The 27,930-nt window shown below is 43.5% G+C and overlaps 1 protein-coding gene across 10 annotated transcripts in view; it reads right to left on the bottom strand.

Annotated features, from left to right (window-relative positions):
* Window positions 1-27,930, bottom strand: part of plxna4 (plexin A4) — a 619,179-nt gene that overhangs the window by 24,314 nt on the left and 566,935 nt on the right. For all 10 annotated transcript variants that reach the window (XM_043714044.1, XM_043714039.1, XM_043714038.1 and 7 more), the window contains exons 25-28: window positions 15,317-15,476; window positions 12,587-12,690; window positions 6,834-6,933; window positions 4,232-4,422 (exon numbers count right to left, since the gene is read on the bottom strand). In XM_043714044.1, the coding sequence (XP_043569979.1) occupies window positions 4,232-4,422; window positions 6,834-6,933; window positions 12,587-12,690; window positions 15,317-15,476 (555 nt within the window). The remainder of the gene's footprint in view (window positions 1-4,231; window positions 4,423-6,833; window positions 6,934-12,586; window positions 12,691-15,316; window positions 15,477-27,930) is intronic.

The raw sequence follows: 27,930 nt of genomic DNA, 5'->3' as shown, positions 1-27,930 counted from the left end.
CGTTGTTTGTATGTTGCGTGTTTGTGTGCATGTGTGTGTTTGTGTGTGTTGATGTTGTGTGTTTGTGTATGTGTTTGTGTGTTGTGTGTGCGTTGTTTATGTGTATGCTGTGTGTTGATTGTGTGTTGTCTGTGTATGCATGTGTGTGTTGTGTGTGTTTTTGTGCTGTATGTTTGTCGTGTATGTGTGCACTGATGTATTCATCTCTCATGGTACTCTATGTCTCATTGGGAGGGGATGATTCCCTCTATGTTCATGACATGCTTTTGTCACAAATGGTGAACAGAAGGAATCTTCATTTCTTCATTAACTTGTAAATAAAATAGATTGATCATCACAAAAATTAACTGGGCAGATCTCCTGCTCCCTGGTTCAAATTGCCACGCTTCATTTAACTTAAGGTACTGAACACACCTGGCTCTCTCCTTGAAAAGATGAATGTGCATCCAACACCACACACACACACAAAATTAAAAAAACACACATTCATATACAGATTGGAAGAGTGTCTCAGATGTCCTACCTGGTACCTGCTTAAAGTAAGGCTGTTTGGGGCATCTTTTAATTGTGGAAACCCAAGGGCTTTACTTTCGTAAGTGAGTGTTTAAATATTTAATTCCCAGATTCCTTTTTTGATTGGAAGAGGTTGCAGGAAAGTGAACAAGTCTTGAGATTTTCTGACAGCAGTGAACACAACGGCCCTCAGTTAATACAGAGGGAAGGATGTGTTCCTGCACCAAAACCTGATGAAGTTTGAACCATTTTTGGACCATCATTCCTGTGAGGACATTTCCACAGCAATCTAGAATGGGTGCTACTGTCTTGCTCTCCCACCGTAACCTTATACTTGATATTTTTTATTATTCGTTCATGAGATGTGAGCATTGAAGGTTTGGCCTGTTTGTATTGCTAAATCGGAGTTGCCGTTGAAAGGTGAGGTGGTGGTGAGCTGCCTTCGTTAATCACTGCAGTCCATTTGTCCGAAGTGGATTAACGATGTCACTGGGGAGGAAATACCAGGATTTTTGACCCAGTGCCATTGAAGGAATGGGGACATATTTCCAAGTCAGAATTGGAAGGATGATGTTCCCCTGTATCTGTACTCTTTGTCCTTTTAAATTGCAGTGATCATGGGTTTGGAACGTGCTGTCCGAAGAATCTTGGTGAATTTCTGCACTACATTATGTAGATGGTACACTGTTCACTGTTGCTAGAGGGAGTAGATGGATGTGGTGCAAATCTGGTTTTACCCAGATGGTGTCAAGCTTCTTAAGCAGAGTGCACTCAGCCAGGCAAGTGGGGAGTATTCCATTCATGCCTTGTGTCTTGTAGGTGTTGGACAGGTTATGAGGAGGCAGGAAGTGAGTTACTCACTGCTAGATTCCTAGCCTCTGACTTGCTCTTTGTGTGGGAAGTGAATCACAGAATCCCTACAATGTGGAAACAGGCCATTCGGCACAACAAGTCCACTCCAATTCTCTGAAGAAGAGCCCATCCAGCCCCGTACCCCTGCTCTATTGCTCTTACATTTACCCCTGACTAATGCATCTAACCTACACATCCCTGAATACTATGGGCAATTTAGCATGGCCAATCCACCTAAATGGCACATCTTTGGACTGTGGGAACAAACCCACACAAACACGGGGAAAATGTACAAACTCCACACAGTCGCCCAAGGCTGGAATTGAACTTGGGTTCCTGGCGCTGTGAGGCAGCAGAGCTAACCACTGAGCCACCGTGCTCTTGTTGACACTGTATTTATATGGCCAGTCCAGTTCAGTTTCTGTTAAGTAGTAACCCCAAGAAATTGCTAGTGGGAGACAGTAACGCCATTGAATGTCAAGAGGTGATGGTTAGATTTTCTCTTGTTTGAGATGATCACTGCTTGGTGTTTGAGTAGCACGAATATTATTTGCCACTTTTCAGCCTGTGCCTGGATATTGTCCAGAATGTGCTAATCTTCAATATGAGCTGCTTCACTATTTGAGGAGTCAAGAATGTTGCTGAACATTGTACAGTCGTCAGCAAACATCCCATTTCTGAACTTCTGATGGAACAGCTGAGATGGTTTGGTTGAGGACACTACTCTGAGGAACTCCAGTCGAGGGGTCCTGGAGCTGAGGTGACTGACCTCTAATAACCAAAGGCAATTTCCTGTGTGTTTCATATGACTGCAACCAGCAGAGAGTTTCCCCCAATTCCCGTTGACTCCACTTTTGCTCGGGCTCCTTGATGCCATACTCAGTCAAATGCAGCCTTGATGTCAAGGGTTGTCACTCCCACCTCCCCTCTGGAACTCAGCTCTTTTGTCTATGTTTGAGCCAAGGCTGTAATGAGGTCAGGAGCTGAGTGGCCCTGGCGGAACCCAAACTGGATGTCACTAAGCAGGTTATTGCTGAGCGGGTGCTGCTTGATAGCACTCTTCATGACCTCTTCCATTGCTTTACTGATGATTGTGATTGGGCAGTAATTGGCTGCTGGGTTTGATCAGGTTTTAATATGCAGGACGTACTTGGGCAATTTTCCAATCATCAAGTCGATGCCAGTATTGTAGCTGTTCTAGAATAGCTTGGCTCAGGGAGCAGCACGTTCTGAAGCTCAAATCTTCAGTATTATTGCTGGAATGTTGTCAGGACTCAGAGCATTTGTAGTATTCAGTGCTTCCAGCCATTTCTTGTACAATTCACATGGAGTGAATTGAATTGGTTGACGTCTGGTGTCTGTAATGCTGAGGAGCACTGGAGGAGGTTTGGATGGATCATCCACTTGGTACTGCTGGCTGAAGACCACTGTGAATGTTTCAGCTTTATCTTTTGTACTGATGTTGTGGGCTCTCCCTTTATTGAGGATGGGGATATTTGTGGAGTAAATCCTCCATACCCAGATATGGCAGGACTGCAGAGCTTAGATCTAAACTGTTGGTTGTATATTTGCTTAGTTTATCTATCACTTGCTGCTTCTTCTGCTGTTTGCCACACCAGGTGGCTTCACCAGGTCAGCACATCATCTTTAGGTCTGCCTAGTGCTGCTCCTGGCACACCCTCCTGCACTCTCCGTTCAACAAGGGTTGATCCCCTGGCTTGATGGTAATGGTGGAGTGGGGATCATGCTGGGCCATGACGTGACAGACTGTGCTGGAGTACATTTCTGCTGCTGTAGATGCCTCACAGCGCCTCCTGGCTGCGCAGTCTTAAGTTGCTTTGTCAGTTCGAAGTCTACCCATTTAGCATGGTGATAGTGCCACACAACAAAATCATCTCCCCAAGGATTAGGTAGTGGTCACTCTTACCAATACTGTCGTGGGGACAGATCTATCCGCAGTCAGCAGATTGTTGAGGATGAGATCAAGTATGGATCCCCCTATCTGCTGCAAAACCAGTCCATCAGCTATATCCTCTAAGACTCAAACAGTTTGGTCATTATTGGTGCTGCTGAGCCAGTGGTGGTGCTGGATATTGAAATCTCCCATCGTGAGTGCATTCTCTGCCCTTGCCACCCTTAACAATACCTCCAAGTGGTGCTCAACATGGAACAGTACTGATTCATAGTGCAATGTGCAGAGTAGTACAAGGGCTCCTTGACCATGTTTGACTTGATGCCCTGAGACTCCATGGGTCTTGGAGTCAATATTGAGGATTCTTATGAAAGCTCCCTCCTGATTGTATACCACTGTGCTACCAACTATTTTGGTTGTATCCTATTGGTGGGACAGGGCATGTACCCAGGGATGATGACTGGCTGTGGCACAGAGGACCATACCAAGGTCAGGCCGATGCTTGACTATTCTGTTAGTCAACTCTACCAATGTTGGCACTAGCCCCCAGATGTTAAGGAGAACTTTGTACCGTCTACATGGCTGTGTTTGCCATTGTCATTTCCGGTGCCTTTGTTGATGCCAGGTGGCCTGTCCAGGTTCATTTCTTTATTGAGACCTCCAAGCAGTTGATACAACTGAATGACCCACTAGACCATTTCAGGAGACATTACTGTTGGCCTGGAGTCACACAGGCAGCAGATTTCCTTTGCTATAGGGAATTCTCACATGGTTTACAAGCTATCTTACTCCAGCCCCCCATCAATCTACCCAAGAGTGAGGTTTTCTGGCAAGAGGCTTCTGTCTAGAACTGAAGGGTAGTTTTTTTCTGGGTTGACTTCATAGCCTGAATCGAAGAATCGGGTTAACACGTGCAGTTTCTGGTTTCCTAAATTTCCAGTTGCTAAACATTACCTTTGTGGCAAGTAGCCGAGTCAGGTAGATCTCAGACACCATCTTACTGCCCCGATCTCCCTCCTTCTGGTCTCCATGCTCATGGTTCTTGACCAGGTGCCAGACCTTGACCCCTGTCTCCAGGTCAGGAGTGATCATCGGAGTGCGAGAGCGCAGACTGTCAGGGCTGCCTGTATACCGGATCATGGTTTCTACAAGAAAAACAGATGGATTTATGTAGTGCCTTTCATGACCCTGCAGGCTTGAGGCCTTCCAGATGCCTAATGTCTTTCCTGGAAAAGGACAATTAACTGATCGCAGTGGTTGAAGGACAGAGGAAGGTAATTTTCTTCTGGGCCTATACGTAGTGGTTTGCTGGAAATTGGGAACCTTTAAAAAGTGAATTTTCTTCTTATTTACTGTGTAGCGTGAGACTGCATTTAACATCCGTTACAGCTGTAATTAACCTTCTAATATACCAGAATATAAAACTAAAGTGCAGAATTAAAAAGAGAGGTTGTGATGCACATTAAACTAGTATCAACAGTTTATTTAGTGCCAATTCTACCTTATTATCAGGGTACTGTTTTCAAAAGGAAGAGGGATTTTTTCTTCGATGGAATGAAAACTGACCTTCAAAGGGAGCTGGGCATGGGGGAGATGGTTATTAGATATCATGAGGAGTTACCCCAAAACCATTGGTTAAAGAGTTCAGACAATTTAACCTGGCCCTGCAAAGATGATGTTTCAGTGTCCCGGGACACTTAAGGCGAGTTCTCATCAGTCAGTCCTTGAACAGCTGCTTTCTTTAATGGAAGATGGACCAGTACAAGAGGAGGAAGACCCTGAGAATGATTCTTAACACACCGACTGGAGACCAAGATGATACTCCTGCTATCTTAACAGGACCAAAACATTCTGTGTTGTGGTGACATCCTCAGACAGGGGACGAAATGTCTGCAACACAAATTCCCAGCTCGGCGAACAAAACCACAACAACGAGCACCCGAGCTACAAATCTTCTCCCAAACTTTGAACATTCTGTGCTGACAGACTGTGTTCTTTCACATCAGTGAGCCATCCCCAATTGTCAAGGTTCTATGTTTTCTTCATCTAATTAACTAATATCTAAACCGCTGCTTAACAAACTCAACAAAACTATTAATAACTAGCTACAAATCATCGACTGCCTGTGCCAGTAAATGTGAACACAAATTCCCTAAAATCAATAGGACAGACTAAATTACCAACACTGTCAATTTCCCAAACTTAATCCAGCTCTGTGCTAAACAGGTTGACTTCAATGATGTCACTTTGGGAGTGGGGGGAGCACAGATGGGTTACTTTATTCCAATTATATGCAAGGTGAGCTTCATCCAGTCACTATCCAGGGCCCCTGCTCCCGGTCGCTGCCCAGTGCTTTCACCTTCTGATCATTAACTCATCATAAACTTTATACGTGTACAAATGACACAGAAACAAGCCAAAGGCTCCACCTCGGTGTTTACACGCCACATGACATTGCACAAACAGAAGTCACTACAAAAGCTCAGCAGGCCTGGCAGCACGTGTGGAGGGAAATCGGAGTTGAATTTTTGGGTTGAGTGACCTGAAACAACCAGAAGAGAATGGCAGTGTCCTAGTGCACCCATAGTCAAATCTGCTGGTGACAGTCACTAGAACCAGATACGAAGGCTGGACACATAAGCAAAGATTTGGGAGTACATCTGTGTCTAACAGAACCAGGGTGGCACGGTGGCTCAGTGGTTAGCATTGCTGCCGCATAGTAGCAGGGTCCCAGGTTCGATCCCAGCATCAGGCGACTGTCTGTGCGGAGTTTGCATATTCTTGCCGTCTCTGCGTGGGTTTCTTCCAGGTGCTCCGGTTTCCTCCCACAGTCCAAAGATGTGCAGGTCAGGTGAATTGGCCATGCTAAATTGCCCATTGTGTTAGGTGCATTAGTGGGAGGGAAATGGGTCTGGGTGAGTTACTCCTCGGATGGTTGGTGTGGACTGATTGGGCTGAGGGGCCTGTTTCCACACTAAGTACTTCATCAACAGCCATTGTCGCAAGATGAAGAGGATGAGGGAAAGAGTAAATGCAGTTAAGGGACAGCTTGATAAGAACATGAGGAAGGAAGGGAAGGATTCACTGATGGTTTGAGAACAGCATGCAAGGTTATGTAAAACTGAAAGAACTGTGGGAGCTGTAAATCAGAAACAAAATTACTTCAGAAACAGTTCTGAGGGAGGGTCACTCAACTCGAAAGGTGAACTCGGATTCCCCTCTGCACATGCTGCCAGACCTGCTGAGCTTTTGCAGCGACTTCTTTTGTGCAATAATATGTCGCTCGTAAACATTGAGGTGGAGTCTTTGATGTGAATGGCCTGCTTCTGTGTTGTACATGTTCATGTAATTGTACGTTAATCAGCATTCTGCTGTATCCCTCTGCTGTCCCAGCTCCAAACTTATCATGGCACTCAATCCTCCTGGGATATCACTTCACTGTACCATTGAATAGAAGGATGGAATGAAGTTACAGACGGAAATGATGGGAGTGCAAGAACTATTTTGGAAAAGAAAGAAGGGTCTTTTGAAATGAAATGGGGAGACGAGAACTCACCATATTTGCTAGCTGAGGTTCGAGACACAGTCGAATTATTGGCAGCATTGTACGCTGTTGTTTGTTTGGGCACCAGAGCAACTACAGAACCATCTGTCACCTGTGGAGAATTGGGGTTTTTGGGAATCAAACAGAAAATATGGAAAACTCATTAAGCAACTCAGAGACTTTGTCTTTTTTAATTACAAGTAAAATAACGCATTTTTGGAGTGATTACCAGTCAGCAACCTAATCAAGGGATTCAGATAGTTTGAACAGACAGCACTGGATACTCCAGGAAGGATTCCAATCAAGGATTCCAAAGGCTTTGAGCAGTTTGTTCCATCTTATCATTAGTTGGCATAACAACGGAAAGGCATCAAGGACGGCTCTAACACCACTGATCCTGAATTCACTTCCAGGAAAGATTATTTTCCTCTGGCTCAACCCGCATGCTCACTCACACACTATAATTTACTTAGATAATATTGCCTGCTGCCATAATTTTGTGGCATTGGTAATGCAATTCCTAAAGTGGTCAAGGCAATAACATTTTTTGTTAATTTTGAAAACACTTTTGCCTGCTATTCAGTCCTCCATCGTTGGTGGCACTGTGGTACAGGAGTCACTCAGATCATCCTGATGTTTTTGGCTTGTCTGATGAAATATCACAAAAATGATAACCATGAGGAAAGATCCTGGAAGATTATTGGGAGACAGGATTACATTGAAAGTCTTGCATATATTATGCACTGCCTGTGCAGTGGATATTCCTTCTCATATCACAGTTGATCATGTGGATTGACAGAAATGGGCTGTTTAACCCAAATGATCTATGCTGGTGTTTACACACGTCACTTCAACAAATCATCCTTTTATTTACTTCCACTCCTTTGCCCCTATGTGCTCTTCTAGAGTTTCTTTGCAAGCATCGACATTATTTATTTCAACTGCTTATTGTACATAACAAGTTGCATATTCTGACAACACTCTGGTTAAAGACGTTTCTGCTGAATGCATTTTTGGATTTATTAGTGACTATTTTAAGGCCCCCATTGTCATAAAGCAGCAGATTCTTCAAATCAATCACGAGAAGTATCAGAAGAGATCTGCTCTATCGGACCATTTCCTAGTGAGAAAAGATTGATTGTCACTCAATAAACTTGCAGTGATTATGTCATAATTCTTCACCTTCACGTTTGGACATCATAATACAACATCTACATGGTGAGTAATTTTGACTATCGATGCTCACCACCACATCACCTCACAGCAAAACTTTGGCCTCAGTAATCAATAATATCACATAAACACTTTCCCAACATAAGAGCTTTATCCCTTTGTCAAAGCATAAAACAATTCTAACAAAATGTTAACTTTCATTGCCGCCCCACTGGTTTTCCAATTCACAATCCACCTTTTTCCTTAAATGTGGCTTGTGTCTTAAGTTCCTAAGAACGAAATAGTGACAGGGCAAGGGAGGGAGGTTGTTTAGTTGCATGGAAAATCATGGAAAAAGTTAAAGGGAGGGAGGGCTCAGCAGAAGTTATTAAGGCTTCCAGAACATGTAATAAGATAGAGAGTATGGAAAGGCTCCGGAAATTAACTTCGAGCACAGCAGATAAGGGAACATCTATGAGAACGGGAGCAGCCAATGCAGGACTGAGGGTGCATTAAATACATGCAGCATACAGAAAAAGATAAATGAGCTTGTAGCACAATTTGGATTTGGCAGGTTCGATATTGTGGGTATCACAGATATGCTTCTGCAGGGGACCAGTGCTCAGAAGCTAATATCCAATGATAAACATTCTATCAAAAGGACAGATGGATGGACAGAAAGGCCGTGTTTGCCTTGTTAGTAAGAATTGAAATTAAATCGATAGAAAGAAGTGATGTAGAGGCAGAAGGTGTAGGTGGGTAGAGTTGAGGACGTGCAAAGGAAAAACCATCCTAATGGGAGTTATGTAAAGGCCTCCGTGGAGTCGTCAGGATGTGGGGAAGAAAATAAATCAGGAGATAGAAAAGGCTTGAAAGGAAAGCGTTATTATAATAATCATGGGGAATTTCAATGTGCAGGTGGACTGGGAAAATACGGTTGGTAATCGATCCCAAGAAAATTGTGTGAAATGTCTACGCGATTTTTTTTGGAAAAGCTTGTGGTAGAGCCCACTAGGGAACAGGCAATTCTGGATTTGGTGAGGAGTAATGCGGCAGACTTGATTAGAGAGCTCAAGATGAAGGAATCCTAAGGAAGGGAGAGAGGCAGAAGAAAGGAAACTATTAGCTGGTTAGTCTGACTTCAATGTTGGATAAAGTTTTAGAGACCATTATTAAGGGTAAGATGTGGATTACTTGGAAGTAATATAGCCTTGAGTCAGCACGGCTTTGTCAAGGGGAGGTCATGCCTGACAAATCTGTTAGAATTCTTTGAGCAGATAACAAGCAAATTAGATAAAGGAAAGTCAGTGAACATTATCTATTTGGATATCCAGAAGGCCTTTTGACAAGGTGCTGCTAAGATAAGGTGCTTGGGGCAAGGTACTCACATGGATAGAGGATTAGCTGGTTGGCAGAAGGCAGACAGTGAAGGTAAAAGGGTCTTTTTCAGAATGATAGCCAATGATTAGGGGAGTTCCTTAGGTTCAGTGCTTGGAGCACAACTGTTACATAGAACATAGAATAGTGTAGCACAGTACAGGCCCTTCGGCCCTCAATGTTGTGCCGACCTTTTATCCTGCTTTAAGATCAAACTAACCCACATTCTCTTTGTTGTACTATCATCCACATGCCTATCCAAGAGTCACTTAAATGCTATTAATGTATCTGACTCTACCACTACCACTGACAGTGCATTCCGAGCACCCACCACTCTGTGTAAAGAACCTACCTCTGACATCTTCCCGACACCTTCCTTCAATCACCTTAAAATTACGCCTCCTCATAATAAGATATTTCTGCCCTAGGAAAAAGTCTCTGACTATTCACTGTATCTCTGCCTCTCATCATCTTGTACACCTTTATCAAGTCACCTCTCATCCTTCTTCGTCCAGTGAGAAAAGCCCTCTTATTGTACATTAATTATCTGGATGAAGGAACTGAGGACATTGTCAGTAAATTTGCAGATGACACAAAGATAGGTGGAGGGGCAGGTTGTGTTGAGAGAGGCTGCAGAAGTACTTGGGCAGACTAAGAGTGTGGCTAGCAGATGAAATGAAATTTGGCAATATTGTGAGGTTACACACTTTGGTAGGAAGATTAGAGGCATATACTATTTTCTAAATGGGGAAAGGCTTCAGAAGTGTGAAGCACAAAAGAAGTTAGGAGTCCTAGTTCAGGTTCAGGTGGCAGTTCGGAGGGCAAGTGCAATGTTAGCATGCATTTCAAGAGGGCAATCTGAGAGCAGAGATTGAGTGCTGAGGCTGTATATGGCGATGGTCAGACCACATTTGGAATATTGTGACCAGTCTTGGGCCCCAAATTTAAGGAAGGATATGCTGAAATTTGGAGATGGCCCAGAGGAGGTTTATAAGAATGATCCTGTGGACAAACGGCTTGTCATATGCGGAGCGGTTGAGGACTCTGGGTCTATACTCAATGGAGTTTAGAAGGGTGAGGGAGGATCTAATTGAAGCTTACAGGATGCCGAGAGGCCTAGAGAGAATGGACATGGAAAAGATGCTTTCACTAGTAGGAGAGACTATGACCCAAGGGCATGGCCTCAAAATGAAGAGACGACCCTTTAGAACTGAGATGAGGAGGAATTTCTTTAGCCAGAGGGTGGTGAATCTGTGGAACTCATTACCGCATTAAGCTATGGAGGCCAAATCATTGAATGTGTTGAAGAGAGAGATAGATAGGTTCTTGATTAGTAAGGGAATCAAGGCTTATGGGGAGAACATAGGAGAATGGGGTTCAGAAACATGTCAGCAGATTCGATGGGCCAAACTGCCTAATTCTGCTCCTGTATCCCGATGTTAGGATGGAGGGGTAGTTGGAGATGATGTTTCCTTTATCTCGCATTTCATGCAATAATTGAACTGTATATATTTATCTCATTTTCTGGAGCTCATAGAGGTGAGTGTATCACTTATGGGGAATGATATAGTTCTACTTTTGATGTCGAATTTTTTCAGAAGAACTCCCACATAGTCCACTGCACAGTTTAGATGCAGAGTGAAGTTCTCTATGGTCTGTTGCAACAACATGCCTTAAGCTTCCATCTGAATATTATCATCGGGTGTTTTAACACTGAGCTGGTGCCATTCAAATGCTTTGTGTCCTGAAATGGAAGATAAGCCTTCCATTTGTATAATCTTAGTGTAAAGCAGGATGTCAGGGATGGAGAGGCAACAATATATCTTCACTGAACCAACCACACCTTGGGCACAAAGCGTGACATAAAATGGTCAGGTTTTGAGGGAGTGTAATCATGAACAAGGATTTCAGCCCAGCCATTATGTGCCATTGCTCCATCAATGCACTGACTCCCAGCAGAACTTAACATTATCCATTTAATTCCTTTCCCAGAGTGGTTAACACTGCTGCCTCACGGTGCCAGGGACCCAGGTTCGATCCCAGCCTCAGGTGACAGTATGTGTGGAGTTTGCACATTCTCCTTGTGTCTGCGTGGGTTTCCTCCGGGTGCTCCGGTTTCCTCCCACAATCTAAAGATGTGCAGGTTAGGTGAATTGGCCATGCTAAATTGCTCATAGCATTCAGGGATGTGTAGGTTGGGGGTAAATGTAGAGTAATGGGGAATGGGTTTGGGTGGTCGATGTGGACTTGTTGGGCCGAAGGGCCTGTTTCCATGCTGTAGGGTTTCTATGATTCTAAGCGTTATCTCTTCACTTAAATTGATTATACCCAAATAGAAAACAGATGGACTTATTAATCAAACTAATCTTTGTACTAAAAAAGGAACATGCTGGAGAAACTGTGGGTGGGGGTGCTCCTTGATTGAAAATATTAGCTTTGTGCTCTATCTTATTAATTTCAAGCACAAAGATTAGCTTCTAAAATGAAAGCATAATGCTGCAGGTGCTGGAGATCTGAATTTAAAACGAAAAGCGCTGGAGGGGCTCAGCAGGTCTCGCTGTTTTTGTAGGGAGTGAAACAAAGTTCAGAACTGAGTTCCAAAGGACAGCCACATTAAACTCCAAACGCTCCCAGATCTGCTGAGATTCTCCAGCACTTTATTTCAGATCCACAAATATCTTGCTTATAATTTGTTCCTTATTTGCAAACCCTAGATTGCTACAACACAGAAACTTTCATGCTTTTTATACAGGTGAGCATTAAAATCATCAAAGAATGAAAAATATCTATCATTTTCAATACAGGAGCCACCTGTGCTGTGAGTGTGCTAACAGCTTTGGAAATTTTGACAGGATTTGTCAAGGATAACTTGCCCTTTCCGATGAAAGAATTAACTCCTGTCTTCATTATCTCATCTCCAATCCAATCAATTTCTAATCTGTTTTCTCTTCCTACCTCCGTGCTGACAGTCAACATTGTGACATTTAATTTAACACCAATATGGTCCAAAGTCAAATCCCTAATTTAGCAATTGATGGCTTATCTCCCAAATTATTTGCACATTAATGAAGAAAGGACATTTGTATCAGAGGAAACAATCTGCTGTTTGCATCGCCACAAGGAATTAGTCTGACCAATCCAATTCTGCTCTCTCTCTCTCTCTCTCTCTCTCTCTCTGTGATTGACAGCTGACCCAGCACAGCCATGCCCCCACCACCCCCTCCCCCCCAACTCACCTGATAATGTGCCAGTGTGTTCAACCTCTTCCAGTCATTCTCTATCTTCGTAGTGACGTCCTCATCCTGCAGGATCACCCTGGCCATCCTTCCCTGTCGCCACTCTGTCGAGTGTAAGTTAACAGGACGGAGCAGAAAGGGAAAAAGAACATTAAAAAAGGAGTCAACAAAATCACAAAGTCTATTCAGATCAATGGGGCATCATTATCTCACGAAAACAAATACTTCATTCAATGGGGGAGGAAGTCTCAACTACATGAAGATAAGGAGGAAATCTTTTTCAACTCAAAAGCTGCCTGTAAATGGTTTCATTGACTTTGACCAGAAGGTTAGCTTTATTGCATTTTTCCTTTGGAGGTCATTCAAGATGTAATTTCTTTCCACCAGTGTGTAGCACCAGTGTGTAGGTAGGACATAATCAGCAGCAGCCTGGTTTTGTGTACGGTTTTTTTTGTTTATCACCTTTTGCCATCCCTGTTTCCCGTCTCCTCATTGTCCCTAAGGGGTCAATAACTCGCACAGTATCATGGCTCCCAGCACCTTGTTGAATGCTCTTTGTTTTCACATTTCAACCCATCCCTTGATGGCATCCCACTGTTTGGCTGTGTCTTCATCCATGTTTTCAAAGACCACCACAATGTCACCCTTCTCCCATCCATATTAATATTCCCAGCCTTTAACCTTACAGATTTCTTGGTTGTCTACACAGAAATTCCCTCTCTCTGTACCTCAGCCTCTCCTTTTCTTCCTTTGAAATACAGATTAATACTATATTTGACTCAGTCTTTGGTCGCCTGTCCTAATCTCCCTTTATGTGACTCATTGTCAAAATCCGTCTGGTTACATTCTTGTGAAGCTCTTTGATACTAATGTTTTCTTTATTCTTTCCTGGGATGTGTGGCATTGCCAGCAAAACCTGCATGTGTTGCCCATTCCTCACTGCCCTTAAACCGAGTAACTTGCTAAAGCCACATCAGAGGACAATTAAGAGTCAACCATGTTGCTAAGAGTCTGGAGTCACATGTAGGCCAGACCAGGTAAGGAAGACAGATTGCCTCCCCTTAAGGACAGATGGGTTCTTTCAATCAATAATGGTTGCCATTGTCACCAATACTGAGAATAGTGTTATAGTTCATATTTATTAACTAAATTTGAATTTCACCAGCAGCCAGGGTGAGATCTGAACCTGCATTCCCTAATGCATTATCCTGAGTTGCTCAGTTACTAGTCCAATGGCAAAATTCCTATGCCACCATCTCCCAATGTAAATGCAATCAAGATTAAATAGGGCTATACAGTACAGAACAGGCCATTTGGATCAACATATCCATGACAGTGTTTATGCTCTTCGTGAATCTCCTCCCAGATTTTCACATCTAAATGTATTATCTTCAGCCTTGATCCCTTTCTGTCTCATGCATTTGGCTAGCTACATCGGAAATTTTCATACCAATCATTCCCTGTGACTTTAATGTAACAGCAAAGTGAACAGAGACAAAACAAAAAGTACAGATGCTGGAATCAAGGTAAACAAGCAGGGGGTTGGAAGAACACAGCAGGCCAGGCAGCATCAGAAGGCGGAGAAGTCAACGTTTCGGGTGTAACCCTTCTTCAGGACTGGGGGGAGCTGCAGAAAAAGGGAGGGTTGGGGAGGAGGGGGCGGGGTGGTGAGGTAGGTGATCACAGGTAGAGGTCGTACCCTTTACCTGTGTTCGCCTATCCTCATCTCACCATCCCGCTACACCCCCTCCCCCGCCCGTACCTCTCCCCCTTTTATCTGCAGCTCCCCCCACACCCACCCCCAGTCCTCAGGAAGAGTTACACCCGAAACGTTGACTTCTCCACCTCCTGATGCTGCCTGGTTTGCTGTGTTCTTCCAACCTCCTGCCTGCCTACACAGCAAAGTGAATCTGCAATCTCAACCGAAGTGTGCACAGTGCGTTTATTATCAAAGTCCCACTGGCTTTTAATGTGAAAACAGCATCTAACAATGGTCATGAGCCTCCCAACTCTGAATGTTTTCCTGTAATTTACTTGTGGAAAGCTGTGGTGCTCTTGTTAACTGAGCTGCTGGTTTGAAGGTCTTATCTTTCCTGATCTTTTTTCTGGAAACAAGTTTTCCAAAACTGTATCTATAAAATACTGCCAGCTGTGGCTCAGTGGGTTGCTCTCTTGCCTCTGAGTTAGAAAGTTCAAGTCCCACTTCAGAAACTTGAGTATTGCCTTAGGGCTGAGTCGTCAGTGAGACTGCTCATCGGGTGCTGCATTTTCTTGTTCAAACAGACTGGAAGCATTTGGGCTTTGAAGGAAGCATTTATGCTTTTTTTTTGTTAAAGCTAACACTCTTTTGTTTCGAATGAGGAAATACAGGGCTGCTAAAGGCTAATTAACTATGAAAACTGCTCCTTCGAGAATCCATACCCATTCACCCCAATAATAAAAAAAGCCAGACAGGTAAGAAAATTATGGCAAATCGAATGTTACCTTGCTGCCTTGTTTACACTGAGCCTGATACCCTGGTTTTGTTTTAAAAGGGGGTTGGGGTGAGAGCAAAAATAATAAGTCAAGTGTGAAATAAATCTGGCGTATTCACAATGGAGCTCTTGGTGAAGCTGCAGTTAATAAACTGAAATTCACTCAAATACAATCAGTCAATATAAGAGCCCAAAGCCCCACTCAGCCAGAGAAGCAGTACTGTTGAAAGTTACTGTCCTTAGTGATAATTCTTACCCAAGTCCATGTCGGCAGCTTTGGGTCTGTGTGAACAAGGTAAATTCTTGAAGATAGTGTCTAAAATCTTCTCCTTGACCTGGGTGATTGTGTCACAGTTCAGAGTCTTGGTGGAAATTTCAGGACTGTTCTCATTATCAGGATTCACACAGTACAGCACCTAAAGAAATACAAGACAAAGAAAGAATGTCAGGAGAAGTCACGAGAGGGTGAACCCAGTCCAGATGCTTTCCCAAACTTATTCGTGGGTTGTGGGCAACAGTTGCAAGGTCAGTATTTTCTAGCTATTCTGAGTCATACCTAAGGAGGTGCTTGCTAGCTGTCTTTTTGAACCATTGCAGTTTGTGCAGTGATGTCCACTCATTTCCACAGTGCAGTCAGATAGGGAATTCCAAATCTCCATCCTACACTTGGCGACAAAGTGGATGGATTTGTCCAGGTCAAGGTGGCATGAAGCTTGGATGAAAAAGGACAGCACTTCCTGCTGCCCTATCTTTTGGAATGGTCAAGATCACCAATTTGAATGGTCCTGATGATGAAGCTTTGTCAAGTTGGTGAGGGTACACCCAATAAGTAACAGACATTAATACCTGTCCCCCCTCCGTATCCACAGGTGATACATTCCAAGACCTACCGCGGTTGCCCGAAACCGCAGATAGTAGCGAACCCTATCATTTAAATGGAAAACTTACCTCCCCGCAGCCCCTGGAATTATTTCTGGACATCCATGTAATATTTTCAGGCTGTGGTAAACCGCGGATAACTGGAACTGCGGAAACTGAATCCATGGATACGGGCTTCTACTGCATATCCAAGGTGTACTATGGCATAGGGAGTGAATGGTGAAGAGAGTGGGTGGGATGCCAATCAGACAGACTGCTTTGTCATGAATGGTGCTGAAAATGTGTTGCTGGAAAAGCGCAGCAGGTCAGGCAGCATCCAAGGAGCAGGAGAATCGACGTTTCAGGCATGAGCCTGAAGAAAGGCTCATGCCCGAAACGCCGATTCTCCTGCTCCTTGGATGCTGCCTGATCTACTGCGCTTTTCCAGCAACACATTTTCAGCTCTGATCTCCAGGATCTGCAGTCCTCACTTTCTCCTTGTCATGAATGGTGTCAAGCTTGAATGCTGTGCACTTATCTAACCAATAGGTACATTTGCACATATCTGCGTATGTCATATCACACGTTTGACCTTTGCCTTGTAGATGGTGGACAGGCTTTGGAGAGTCAGAAGAGTTACTTGCCATAGAATTCCCAGTATTATAACAAATTATCTGAACGATTGGTCCAGTTCAGTTTCTAGTCAATGATAATGTTGATAGCGGGTTGGGGCTAAGGATGTAATATTACTGAATATGTCTTGGTGAGACTTTTTCTTACAAGAGATGGTCATTGCCTGGCACTTATGCGGTGCCAATGTCACATACCGCTTGTCAGCTTGAGCCTGAATGTTGATCAGGTTTTGTTCAATATGAAAACAGACAGCATCAGTGTCAGAGGAAGCAAAAATAGGCTTGAATATTGCACAATATTTTTCAAAAAATTTTTCATCTGGATGTGGGTGTTTCTGTCTTTATTGCCTTCCATAATTGCCTAAGAATCAACCACATTGCTGCAGCTGGAGTCATTTGTAAGGTTGGCAGATTTCCTTTCTCAAGCAAGGTCGTGAACCAAATGGGTTTTTACAACAATTGACAGTGGCTGTTATCACATGGTTGTCATGAGATTAGCTTTTCTTAATTGCAGATTTTTATTGAATTCAAATTCCACCATCTGTCATGGTGGGATATGAACCTTTGCATGCAGAACACTGGCCTGGGACACCACATTACTAGTCTATTGACACTGCCACTATACCAGCACCTCCCCGGTAATTATCAGCAAACATTCCACTTCTGACCTTACAACGGAGGAAAGTTCTTTGATGAAGAGGCTGAAGATGGTGAGACCTAGATCACCACCCTGAGGAACTCCTACAGAGGAGATATTCTGATGCTGAGATGTTCAGCCTCCAATAACAGCAAACATGTTCCTTTGGTTCGTTATAACTCTAACAAGTAGAGAGTTTTTCTCCAATTCACTGTCATTGAAAAACGACCATCTAGTTTACTACTGCCCTTTCAGCCATACTTACCTGGTCTGGTCTACATGTGACTCCAGACCTACTTTAAGGTGATTGATTCTTAATTGTCCTTTGAAATGGTCCAGCTGTCATTGACTACAGTTTTGTGAGGACTCCTTGATATTACACTCAGTCAAATGCAAACTTAATGTCTACAGCAGTCACTCCAACATCTCTTTCGGAATATAGCTGGCTTAATCATGGCTGTAACAAGGTCATATGCTGAATGGTGCTAGTGGATGTGTGATTCACTGGTGTTTGCAACAAAAAGAATCCTTCTATTGTGGAAGTGCCAAGAGGAATGAAGGTGTTCAGTCACAGTTACTGTTGAATAAAATCTTTTCCAGTTTGCATAGCACAACCATTTCCACGAGGAGTAAATGCCTGCAGAGATTCTGCACCTCCCCTGTCTCCTCCTCCTCTTCTGCAGATGCACTGAGGGCACCAACAGGAGGTGTGGCACTGATAGCAGATACACAGGCTCTCTCTCACGCTTAGCAGCTCAGTCTCGCTAATTTTAAGTAAAGTGCTTCTGAGTGCCCCAATCTGTGCCCGAGGCCATGCCAACATGAAGTGCCAATTCATCCTCTCTCACCTTCTGTGCGCAGGGATATGCGGGATATCACTTAGCCATTCAAAAGACATAGGCTCCTTGTGTTGTGAGTACTGGTCCCAATTCTGCCCAGTCACTGCTAGGAGAAACAAACAGGTAGACAAAGAGGGTCAAGTGACAGTTTTCACTGATGGAAACTGAAAGCGCTCAACTTCTTGGGTGCAAGTGTTTTCTGTGAGCAAGAATTACAATGCAAAGGAAGAGTTTAAAACCAAACAGGCATCCTGACCAGACGTCAACATGCAGGTCAATTGACAGAAAGCCAGAACCCAAACCCAAGGAACTCTGTGACTTTCTTTTTCTTTTCAGATATTAAATGACACAGCACTGGAAGATACCTTGAGGTCCACCATTGCTGAACTAGCTCTTTTCAATGAAGGCCATTCCTCTGCTCTTTACTCCTCCTATTTATCGCAAATCTTTTTCAAAGCTTTTCTTCTGTATTCTTTCATGGGATATGAATATTGCTGACAAGTCCAGTACTTGCTGCAATTCCTAATGGCTCCTCAAACTCAATCACAGCTAGACCATTTCAAAGGACAGTTAAGAATCAATCATATTGATGTAGGTCTGGAGTCACATGTAGACCAGACCAACTAAACATGGCTGAAAGGGCAGTAGTAAACCAGATGGGTTTTTCTTTCAATGGCAATGAATAACAATTGGGATGATTATCATTATTGAGATTAGCTTTCAGTTCCAGATTCGATTTAAACTCACAATGGGATTTGACTCAATGTCCTGACAGCATTTAGCGCTTGCCTTTAAATTACAAGTCCATGACATTACCACTAAAACACTTTCCTGAATAGGTTCCAATCTCACTGTTTGGGCTGCACATTCCAGATTATAACAAGGTTGGAGCAAATTACTGCAGATGCTGGAATCTGTACTGAAAACAGAAAGTGCTGGAGGTCACAGCGAGTCAGGCAGCATCTATGGAGAGAGAGCAAGCTAACGTTGAGTTTAGATGACTCAGGAGCTCTGATGAAAAGTCATCTAAACTCAAAATGGTAGCTTGCTCTCTCTCTCTCTCTCTCTCTCTCTCCATGGATGCTGTCTGACCAGTTGTGAATCTCCAGTTATCATAACTCTTAAATCTGCATCTCCTGGTTACGGATCTTTCCAGCAGTGGGAAGAGTTCATACCATTTCTTCTATCAAAACCCATTGTAATTCTGAGTCTCATTATCATTCCCTGATCCCTGAATAATCCCAGTTTCTCTCATCTCTCTACCATCTGAACTTCCACCATTGTGGAAAACGTTATTTTTTTTCCCTAAGAACTTGTACTGAAGAATCTGTACCTGGGTAACTCGGTGAGTGGCAACTTGTAAACCTTTCGTTATACTCATGTCAGCACATGTGACAATAAACCTAATTCAATTCAACGTCCTTCACACACTCTCCAAGGCCGTCATTTCTAAACCGCTGACCAGATTCACCTTATTCCTGGTTCACCTTTTGTGCTCTGATTCACACAGATTATGAAAGAGATTTAAATCTGAAATCCCATGTCAATTCCAAATTGGGGACAGGATTTCAATTTTAAAAGGCCAATGGAGTGGAAAGGGTAAAACAAAAATGCAAATCCTAGTTGCATGCTTTGTTAACACATGTATACAGTCTTTCAAATGCAAAGCTATTAAAAAGAAAATATCATTAGCATTTATCACTCAATGGTGCAGATCGACACAAACTCTACTTGCATATTTGTTGAAACCATAGCCACCTATCGATTTCAGCCTGGCCTTCAGCCATCACTGCTAATCCCTAGCCATAAGAATAGCCATTAAGTTCCAAGCATCTCACAAGGATAAAATACGAACAACATTACAGTCATTAGGATGCATTATCCAGTCAGGTGTTAATTAAATTGTCACTGCACTGAACCAATCTTCAGCATCTGAGAGATTGCAGAACGTGGACCTCTATCCCCTGTCTGTCGCTTTATGGCCGTCGCCTTCCCCCCATTCCCCCACCCCCAAGTGAATCTGCATCACAAAGCATTTAGGGAAATAACAAATGCAACTCTCAGCAGGTCAGCTCAGGCTCCTCATCAGAAATCAAAGTGTAAATGCTCCAGTTCCTTTGTAAATGATCTGATGGCTGTAAATTGAGGAGCAGATGCACTTTGTAAGCCTGCTGCTTTTACATGTGTGCTAGCTGCTTTCATCTGACAAATTTATCGGAGTTTTTTTCTTCCCTCTTCAAGAGAGGAAACAAAGAAAATAGACATAATAAGAGAAAACCAAACCCTATGGAGCAAAAGCAGGAGCATTAAAGCAGGCTTTAGTTCCAGCTCAGGAATCAGGGAGGCAGCAGAAAGGTTGCTGCTGGTAGTTAATTTAGTCTGTGCACTCTATATTTTATTCCGTTCTAATTATTCTTCAGTCCAGGGGGTGCTGACTCTGCTCTTGCTCACATGGCTTTTGTACTCTGGACTCTTTATCTACAATGTTAATCCTGGCTCCCTTATCCTGTTGGCAGGCCTGGTTTAAGGAAAAGCCATTCACAGTCAGAAGGTTAAAGGCTTGAGCCCCGACTCATGGGACCTAGAGTCACAGAATCATAGAGATGTACAGAACGGAAGCAGACCCTTCGAACGTGCCAACCAGATATCCTGAACTAATCTAGTCCCATTTGCCAGCACTTGGCCCATATCCCTCTAAATCCTTCCTATTCATGATTTGGAGGAGCCAGTGTTGGACTGGGGTGTACAAAGCTAAAAATCACACAACACCAGGTTATAGTCCAACAGGTTTATTTGGAAGCACTAGCTTTCGGAGCACTGCTCCTTCATCAGGTGATTGATCATCACCTAATGAACCACCTGATGAAGGAGCAGTGCTCTGAAAGCTAGTGCTTCCAAATAAACCTGTTGGACTATAACCTGGTGTTGTGTGATTTTTAACTTTCTATTCATGTGCCCATCCAGATGTCTCTTAAATGTTGTAATTGTACCAGCCTCCACTATTTCCTCTGGCAGCTCATTCCATACACGCACCACCCTCTGCATGAAAAAGTTGCCCCTTAGGTCCCTTTTAAATTTTTCTCCTCTTGCCTTAAACTTGTGCCCTCTCATTCTGGGGAACAGTCCGTGTCTATTTACTCTATCCAAGCCCCTCAATATTTTATAAACCTCTAAAAGTCACCCCTCAACCTCTGCCACTCCAGGGGGAAAGCAGCCCCAACCTATTCAGCCTCAAACACAGAAATTCTTGCAACACACTCCACAAGTGCGGGAGTGGGTGCACACCCTTGGGTGAGATACTAAACCAAGACTGCATCTGCCCCCTCAAAGATCCCACGGCATCATCTCCACGAGGGATGAGAGGGCCCTGCCTAATGGTTACCCTGCGACCAAAAGTTATCTATCTCAGTCACCTTTGTGGGATCTTGCTGTGCTCACATTGGCTGCCCATTTTTTAAATAAATATTCATTCATGATATGAGGGTGTCACTGGCTTGGCCAGCTTTTATTGCTTATCCTTAATTACCCAGAGGGCAATTAAGAGTCAATCTTATTATCAAGTGACTCGAAAAGTAGTCTGTCAGGGCTCTGGGATGTTCTGAGGTTGTTGCTTTTCCATGGGTTTGCAGTTATTCTGGCTTTGAAGTCTCTCAAGTGTATTGCATTGCCTTTGGTTTTGTGATGAACAGCTGCTTTCAGAGCTATTCACCTGCTCTTGTACTTCCCTCACACCCAGCTTTCTGAAGTATGCTTCCCTCCCACTCTATCTCAAACTCTCCATCCTTTCACTGCCTAATGCTCCCTCTCCTTTCTCGCTGCAGAGTTTCGAGCAATGAATGCCTTGGACTATCAGAATGTGGCTCAGTTATAATGTTTTCATCTCTTGGTCTGAAGGCTCAAACCCTACTCTCGAAAGGTAAGCACAGAATACAGACTGACCTTTCTGTGCAGTCCGAAGGGTGGGCCGCATTGTCAGAGGTTGGGATGAATGAAATGTTGAACTATTTGCCTCTTTGCTTACAGGGCCAGTCATAAAGGATCAAAGAACAGACAGTGCTCTCTCTGGTGCCTGGGTCAATATTTAAGCGAATAAATGTGATTTTCTGGTCAGTTCCCTCAGTGCAACATATTTGCTGCATTTCCTACGTTACTACAGCGGATATAATTCAAAACTACATACTCGGTTCTGGAGTATTTTGGTTTGCCCTAGGTTTGTGAAAAACATGACTAAAGTGAGTGTTTCTTTATTTCTCTTGGAAGGAAGGAGCCAGTTTTGCTGGTGGGAATACAGGAAGCTTGCACACAGTTACCAAACTCTCATCATGTGAAGCTTACAACCACCAAGGGTCACAAGAAGCAGCCAATATTCCTCCCCACCCTTTAAGTTTCGAAATTTTGTCTAAACATGGCTGTGGAGAGAATGCAGAGGCACAGTACCATAGAAACCCCTCACATCATTTCAGACAGTCTGACACATTGCAGAGATTGGAACTGCACATTTACACAGTGAGCATTTACTCTCTGCCTCTACGCAGCACAACATCATGCCTTCAGATATTAATCGATAATGAGTGAACAACAACAACTTATATTTATGGAGCATCTTTAACATAATAAAGCATTACATCACACAAGTTAGTACAGTATACAGGTACAGAACAATCAAGGAGACGAATAGATGCTATCCTTCACTATCAGGAGGTTTGAACATGAATGTAAGTATGTTACTCAGTTATGCAGAGCATTAGTGAGGTGACAAAATTAGAAATTGCTGGAAAAGCTCAGCATTTGTGAAGATAAATCAGAGTTAACATTTTGGGTCATGTCACCCTTCCTCAGGACTGAGGTCACATCTCAAATACAGGAGAAGGTTCAGAGAAAATTTACTAGATTGATGGTTTGTAGATTGATGGTTGGAACAAATGGCTTGTCTTATGAGAATAGGTTGAACAGACTGAGTTTGTTTTCACTGGAATTTAGAAAAGTGAGGGATGGCTTGATGTAGTGTATAAGATTCTGAATGGTATTGACAAGGTGGATATAAGTATGCTACCTCTTGTGGATCAGTCTTGAATTAGGGGTCGACCATTTAGGTCAGAGATGAGGAATTTATTTTCTGAGTTGTGTGATCTTGTGCTCTGAAAGCAGTAGAGCTGGATCATAAATCATTTGAAGGTGTGAGTAGATAGATTCTTATCTGACAGGGAGATCAAACGCTATGGGGTTGATAGGAGTGTCGAATTTGGAACACAAACAATTCAGTCGTGACCTTATTAAATGGCAGAGCAGGTTAGAGGGGCCAAATGGCTTACTGCTGCTCCTATTTCGATGTTTGTATTAGTCAATAAAATTTGACACCAGCAGGGATGCTAGGAGAGGTGATTGAATGATTAGTTGAAGAGGTAGGCTTTTAAAGAGTGAATTAAAGGACAGGATTGGGTAAACAAGTGGGAAGGTTAAGGCAGGGAGTCCTAGAGCTTGGAGTCCCAGAGCAGGGTAAATCAGGAAGCCACAAATGGGGGGAAAGGCAGCAATTTTGAGACTTGTAGTGTTGAAAGAGGTTCAATATACAGAGTGGCAGGACCATGGAAGGAGTCAATGTAGATCAGTGAGCACAGTAAGGTGCAGTGGACAGTTAGGACAAGGGCAGCAGAACTGTTGACTGAGAGATCATTAAAGGAGATTGAAACAGAAACAGGTACAAATCAATAAACTTCAGAACAGAATTAGGCCATTCAACCCATCGAGTCTGCTCTGCCATTTGATCATGGCTTATATGTTTGATATGTAATATATTCTGATATGTAACCTTTGATCTCCTTACCAATCAAGAACCTATTTATCTCTGTCTTAAAGACACTCTTTGACTTGGCCTCCACAGCCCCTTGCGGCAATGAGTTCCACAGATTCACCACCCTCTACCTGAAGAAATTCCTCCTCATCTCAGTTCTAAAGGGTCAGTCCTTCACTCTGAGGCTGTGCCCATGGGTCATCATCTCTCCTACTAGTGGAAACATCTTCTCCATGTCACTCTATCCAGGTCTCTCAGTATTCTGTAAGTTTCAATCAAATTCCCCTCATCCTTCTAAACTCCATTGAGCACAGATAGCCCTCAATTGCTCCTCATACGACAAGCATATATATACTTATGAAGGTTACTATTTCGCCAGATCAGGGTGCAGTTGAAATGGTGTGTATCCAAAACCTTCACCTGTCCTTTCTCTTCCAGATGCTAACTCACCTGCTTTGTGCTCCCAGCACTTCCTAATTTTTATTCATTAAAACAGCGCAGGTGAGAATTTGATATTTGCACTGCTTCAATTGCCCACAGTGTCCAGGGACATGCAAGCTACATGGATTAGCCATGGGAAATGCAGGGTTACAGGGATAGCTGGGGGTGGGGCATGGGTCTGAGGGGAATGCTCTTTGGAGGGTCAGTGTGGAATTGATGGGCTAAATGCCCTGTTTCCACACTGTAGGGTTTTTACAAAAAAGTCTTTCTGAACACCTTTGTTAGTTATTAAATTAATGGAGCTGGGGTGAAAAGCAATCTGCCTCTCATAAAGAAGACAACCCATTTCATGGTGCAGTTTACATGAATCAGTATCGTGGTCCCTTTGAGGTGAGATTGTCAAGAATCAGTGGGCAAGGAGAGAACATCTCAGCCAAGCTCTAGCCTGACTTCAAGTAATGGCCCCTCACAAAGATTTTCCAGGAACACCTAAAGACCAGGACCTGGGGACGTTGGCCTGATGTTGTCCCTTCATTGCTGTGAAGCATTGAAAGCAACTGTTGGAATGGATTAGCCCAATAAAGGTCAAAGGGTCAAACCTGAGTTGTTCTTGCTTTATTGGATGAGCCATGAATGGATTCCATCAACCCCCCCCCCCCCCCCCCCCCCACCTTATGTTTCTTCCCTGTCTCTCACTCTTTGCTGACTTTGGGTTTTCCCATCTCCTGTCCCATTTTCAAAAGGTTGGGTGACCAACTCTAGGATTCTTGGAGTCTCAAGGAATAAAATTAATTCCTTGCTCAGGGCTACAGACCAAATCAAGGAAAACAATCAAAAGGGTGACTTTGGTAAAAGTGAGATCTTCAGGCTTTTCATTTTCTTAGAATATGTTTTGCCACAAGGTTGCAAAAATAGTGAATAATCACGTGTTTGAATCAAGAATCATCTGAAGAGATGACGAAGAGTCTTACTGTCCTCTTACTGGCCAAAAAGGCAAAATGCTCTGAGATGGACATACTGGGTGACCAATGTTGTTAATATGAGGAGGGGCATAGCTGATGGCCAGAACATACCCAGAGTTACTGATCCTACTTCCAAAACTGTCCTGCAAGTAGTCTCTTGGGTCAGCCATGTCCTGTTGATGGCTCTCAGTGGTGTTAGAATTTACCAGTGTACTTGATTTCATTCACCAGCACTCCAATTTCCTGTTCAGTTTGAAATGTTATCAGCCCAAGACGGTGAGCATTCAGGGATTACTGTATCCTTTAAACTGTCATGTTTCTTTCTTTAATTATTTATACAGGCTACAAATAAATTACCAGGTCATTTGCAGGTCGCCAATCCAGTGAAGTCCCTGCTGAAACATTTATATCATCAGCGATCCACCATGCAAAACTACCATGCAACTGGTTGTTCAGTTGCTGATTGCACCAATAACAAAATGCAAACAAAAAAAGTGACCTGAGCACGTCTCAAAACCCTTTATTGTAAATGAGCTATGCTTGAATTCCAGTCACTGCTGTAATGTCAGAAACACAGCAGAGGGTTTGGGCATAGCACTGACATAATGACTAGATAATCTGAATGCGTGGATGTCGGTACGCCAACCTTCATACACCAAGCCTAATTAGCACAGGGATTGCTACCACAACCAACCCATCTTCAACAACTACCAGTCCCCATTAGCAAGTATTGATTCTCCCAGTCTGACTTTTACCTATTCCTTTGTTTGTCCAACTGATGCTCTCTCTCTCTCTCTTGGCTTCATCTCCACTATCATTTTCTCCTACCCCCTACCCACTTCAGCATAAATGCCAACCTTTCCCTCACCAAAATTAGTTCTGAAGAAGGGTCACGTTAACTCTGCTTTCTCTCCACAGGTGTTGCCAGACCAACTGAGTTTTCCCAGCAATATCTGCTTTTGTTTATATTTCCAGTGATATTGACTGAGATAAATATTGGCCAAGACATGGGCCTATTCCCTTTTAGTTCTTGAGAATAGTTACCATGGAGTGTTTTGCCTTGATCTGAGAGTGAAGGTAGGGTGTTGACTGAGCTTTAATCCATGGTGTTTGTACAGAGTTATCTGACCTCAGCAATTTTTCTCAAGTCCACTTGTGTAAAGAACGAAGACAGAAAGAATCCTTTAACCCATTGGTAGATTAATACAACAGGTCAGGCAGCATCCGAGGAGCAGGAAAATCGACATTTCGGGCAGAAACCCTTCATCAGGGATGAGGCTGGGAGCCTTGGGGGTGGCAAGATAAATGGATGGGGGGTGGGGTTTGGGGGGAAGGTAGCTGAGAGTGCAATAGGTTGATGGAGGTGGAGGCAATGGTGATAGGTCAGAGGGGAGGGTGGAACGGATAGGTGGGAAGGAAACTGGGCAGGTAGGACAGGTCATGAGTGCGGTGCCGAGTTGGAAGGTTGGAACTGGGATAAGGTGGGGGGAGGGGAAATGAGGAAACCGGTGAAATCCACATTTATGCCATTGGGTTGAAGGGTCGCGAGGCGGAAGGCGTTCTTCCTCCAGGTGTCGGGTGGTAAGGGAATAGCAATGAAGGAGGTTCAGGACCTGCAAGTCCTTGACGGAATGGGAGGGGCAGTTGAAGTGTTTGGCCACGGGGCGGTGGGGTTGGTTGGTGCGGGTGTTCTGGAAATGTTCTCTGAAGTGCTCTGCAGGTAGGCACCATGCTCTCCACCCCAATCTCCAGCCCTCGCTTTTGCCCACTCGTAGAATATACTGGCAATTTGCCAACTCTAGTATCTGGTAGCCAGTGTTGCAGAGGTCAATGTCTTGTTTGGTGACTGAGTATACAATGGGAAATTAAAGCAATGTCACTGATGGACAGCCTCATTCAATTGACCGATTGTGATTAATGTTCTCTTCAGCACCACATCTTTGTTTTATTCATTCACAGGATATGGGCATCACTAGCTTGACCAGCATTTACTTCCCATTGCCAATTGCCCAGAGGGCAGTCACAATGCTGTGGGCCTGGAGTTACATGTATGTCAGACCAGGTAAAGACGACATTTTCCTTCCTATAGAGCTCAAGTGAATTAGATGGATTTTTCTGACAATTGGCAATGGTTTCACAATCATGATAAAAGTCTTAATTCCAGACTTTGACATTGAATTCAAATGCCACTATTTGCCAAGGTGGGATTTGACCCTTGGTCTACAGAATATTACCTGGGTCTCTGGATTAATAGTCTAATGATCACACCACTAGGCCATTGACCTATATCATACACTCAATTCTATGAGGGTCCCTGTATGTCAGCATTGCACAGCCATTACAGAGACATTGCCACTCAGAGTAATACAACCCCCATGTTCCAGTGGACTACTTATTTGCATTTTGGAAGTATTTGGTGAGTTGGGATTCCATGTGTTCTGAGGGTAGCTCAGTCATGACATCCTGCACCATTTGCTCTTTGTGCTTTGTGACAGCTCAGCTGTAACCCTGCCTTAGACTGCTGCAAATATGTTCCTTCTCGAATTGTACACTGTGTTGGTCTCTTATGGATTATGTATCCGTACTACACTCTTAGTGAGTTAACTAACTCATTTGACTGTTACTGCTGTGAGCCCCTTGCTCTGATAGTTTTAAAATTTCACTTGTGGGACATGGGCATCATTAGCTGGCCAACATCTACTGCCTGTCC

The sequence above is a fragment of the Chiloscyllium plagiosum genome, chromosome 23, assembly GCF_004010195.1.
Source record: "Chiloscyllium plagiosum isolate BGI_BamShark_2017 chromosome 23, ASM401019v2, whole genome shotgun sequence".
NCBI lineage: Eukaryota > Metazoa > Chordata > Chondrichthyes > Orectolobiformes > Hemiscylliidae > Chiloscyllium > Chiloscyllium plagiosum.
The sequence above is the reverse complement of the archived record's forward strand: the minus strand, read 5'-3'. Positions and strand labels throughout refer to the sequence as shown.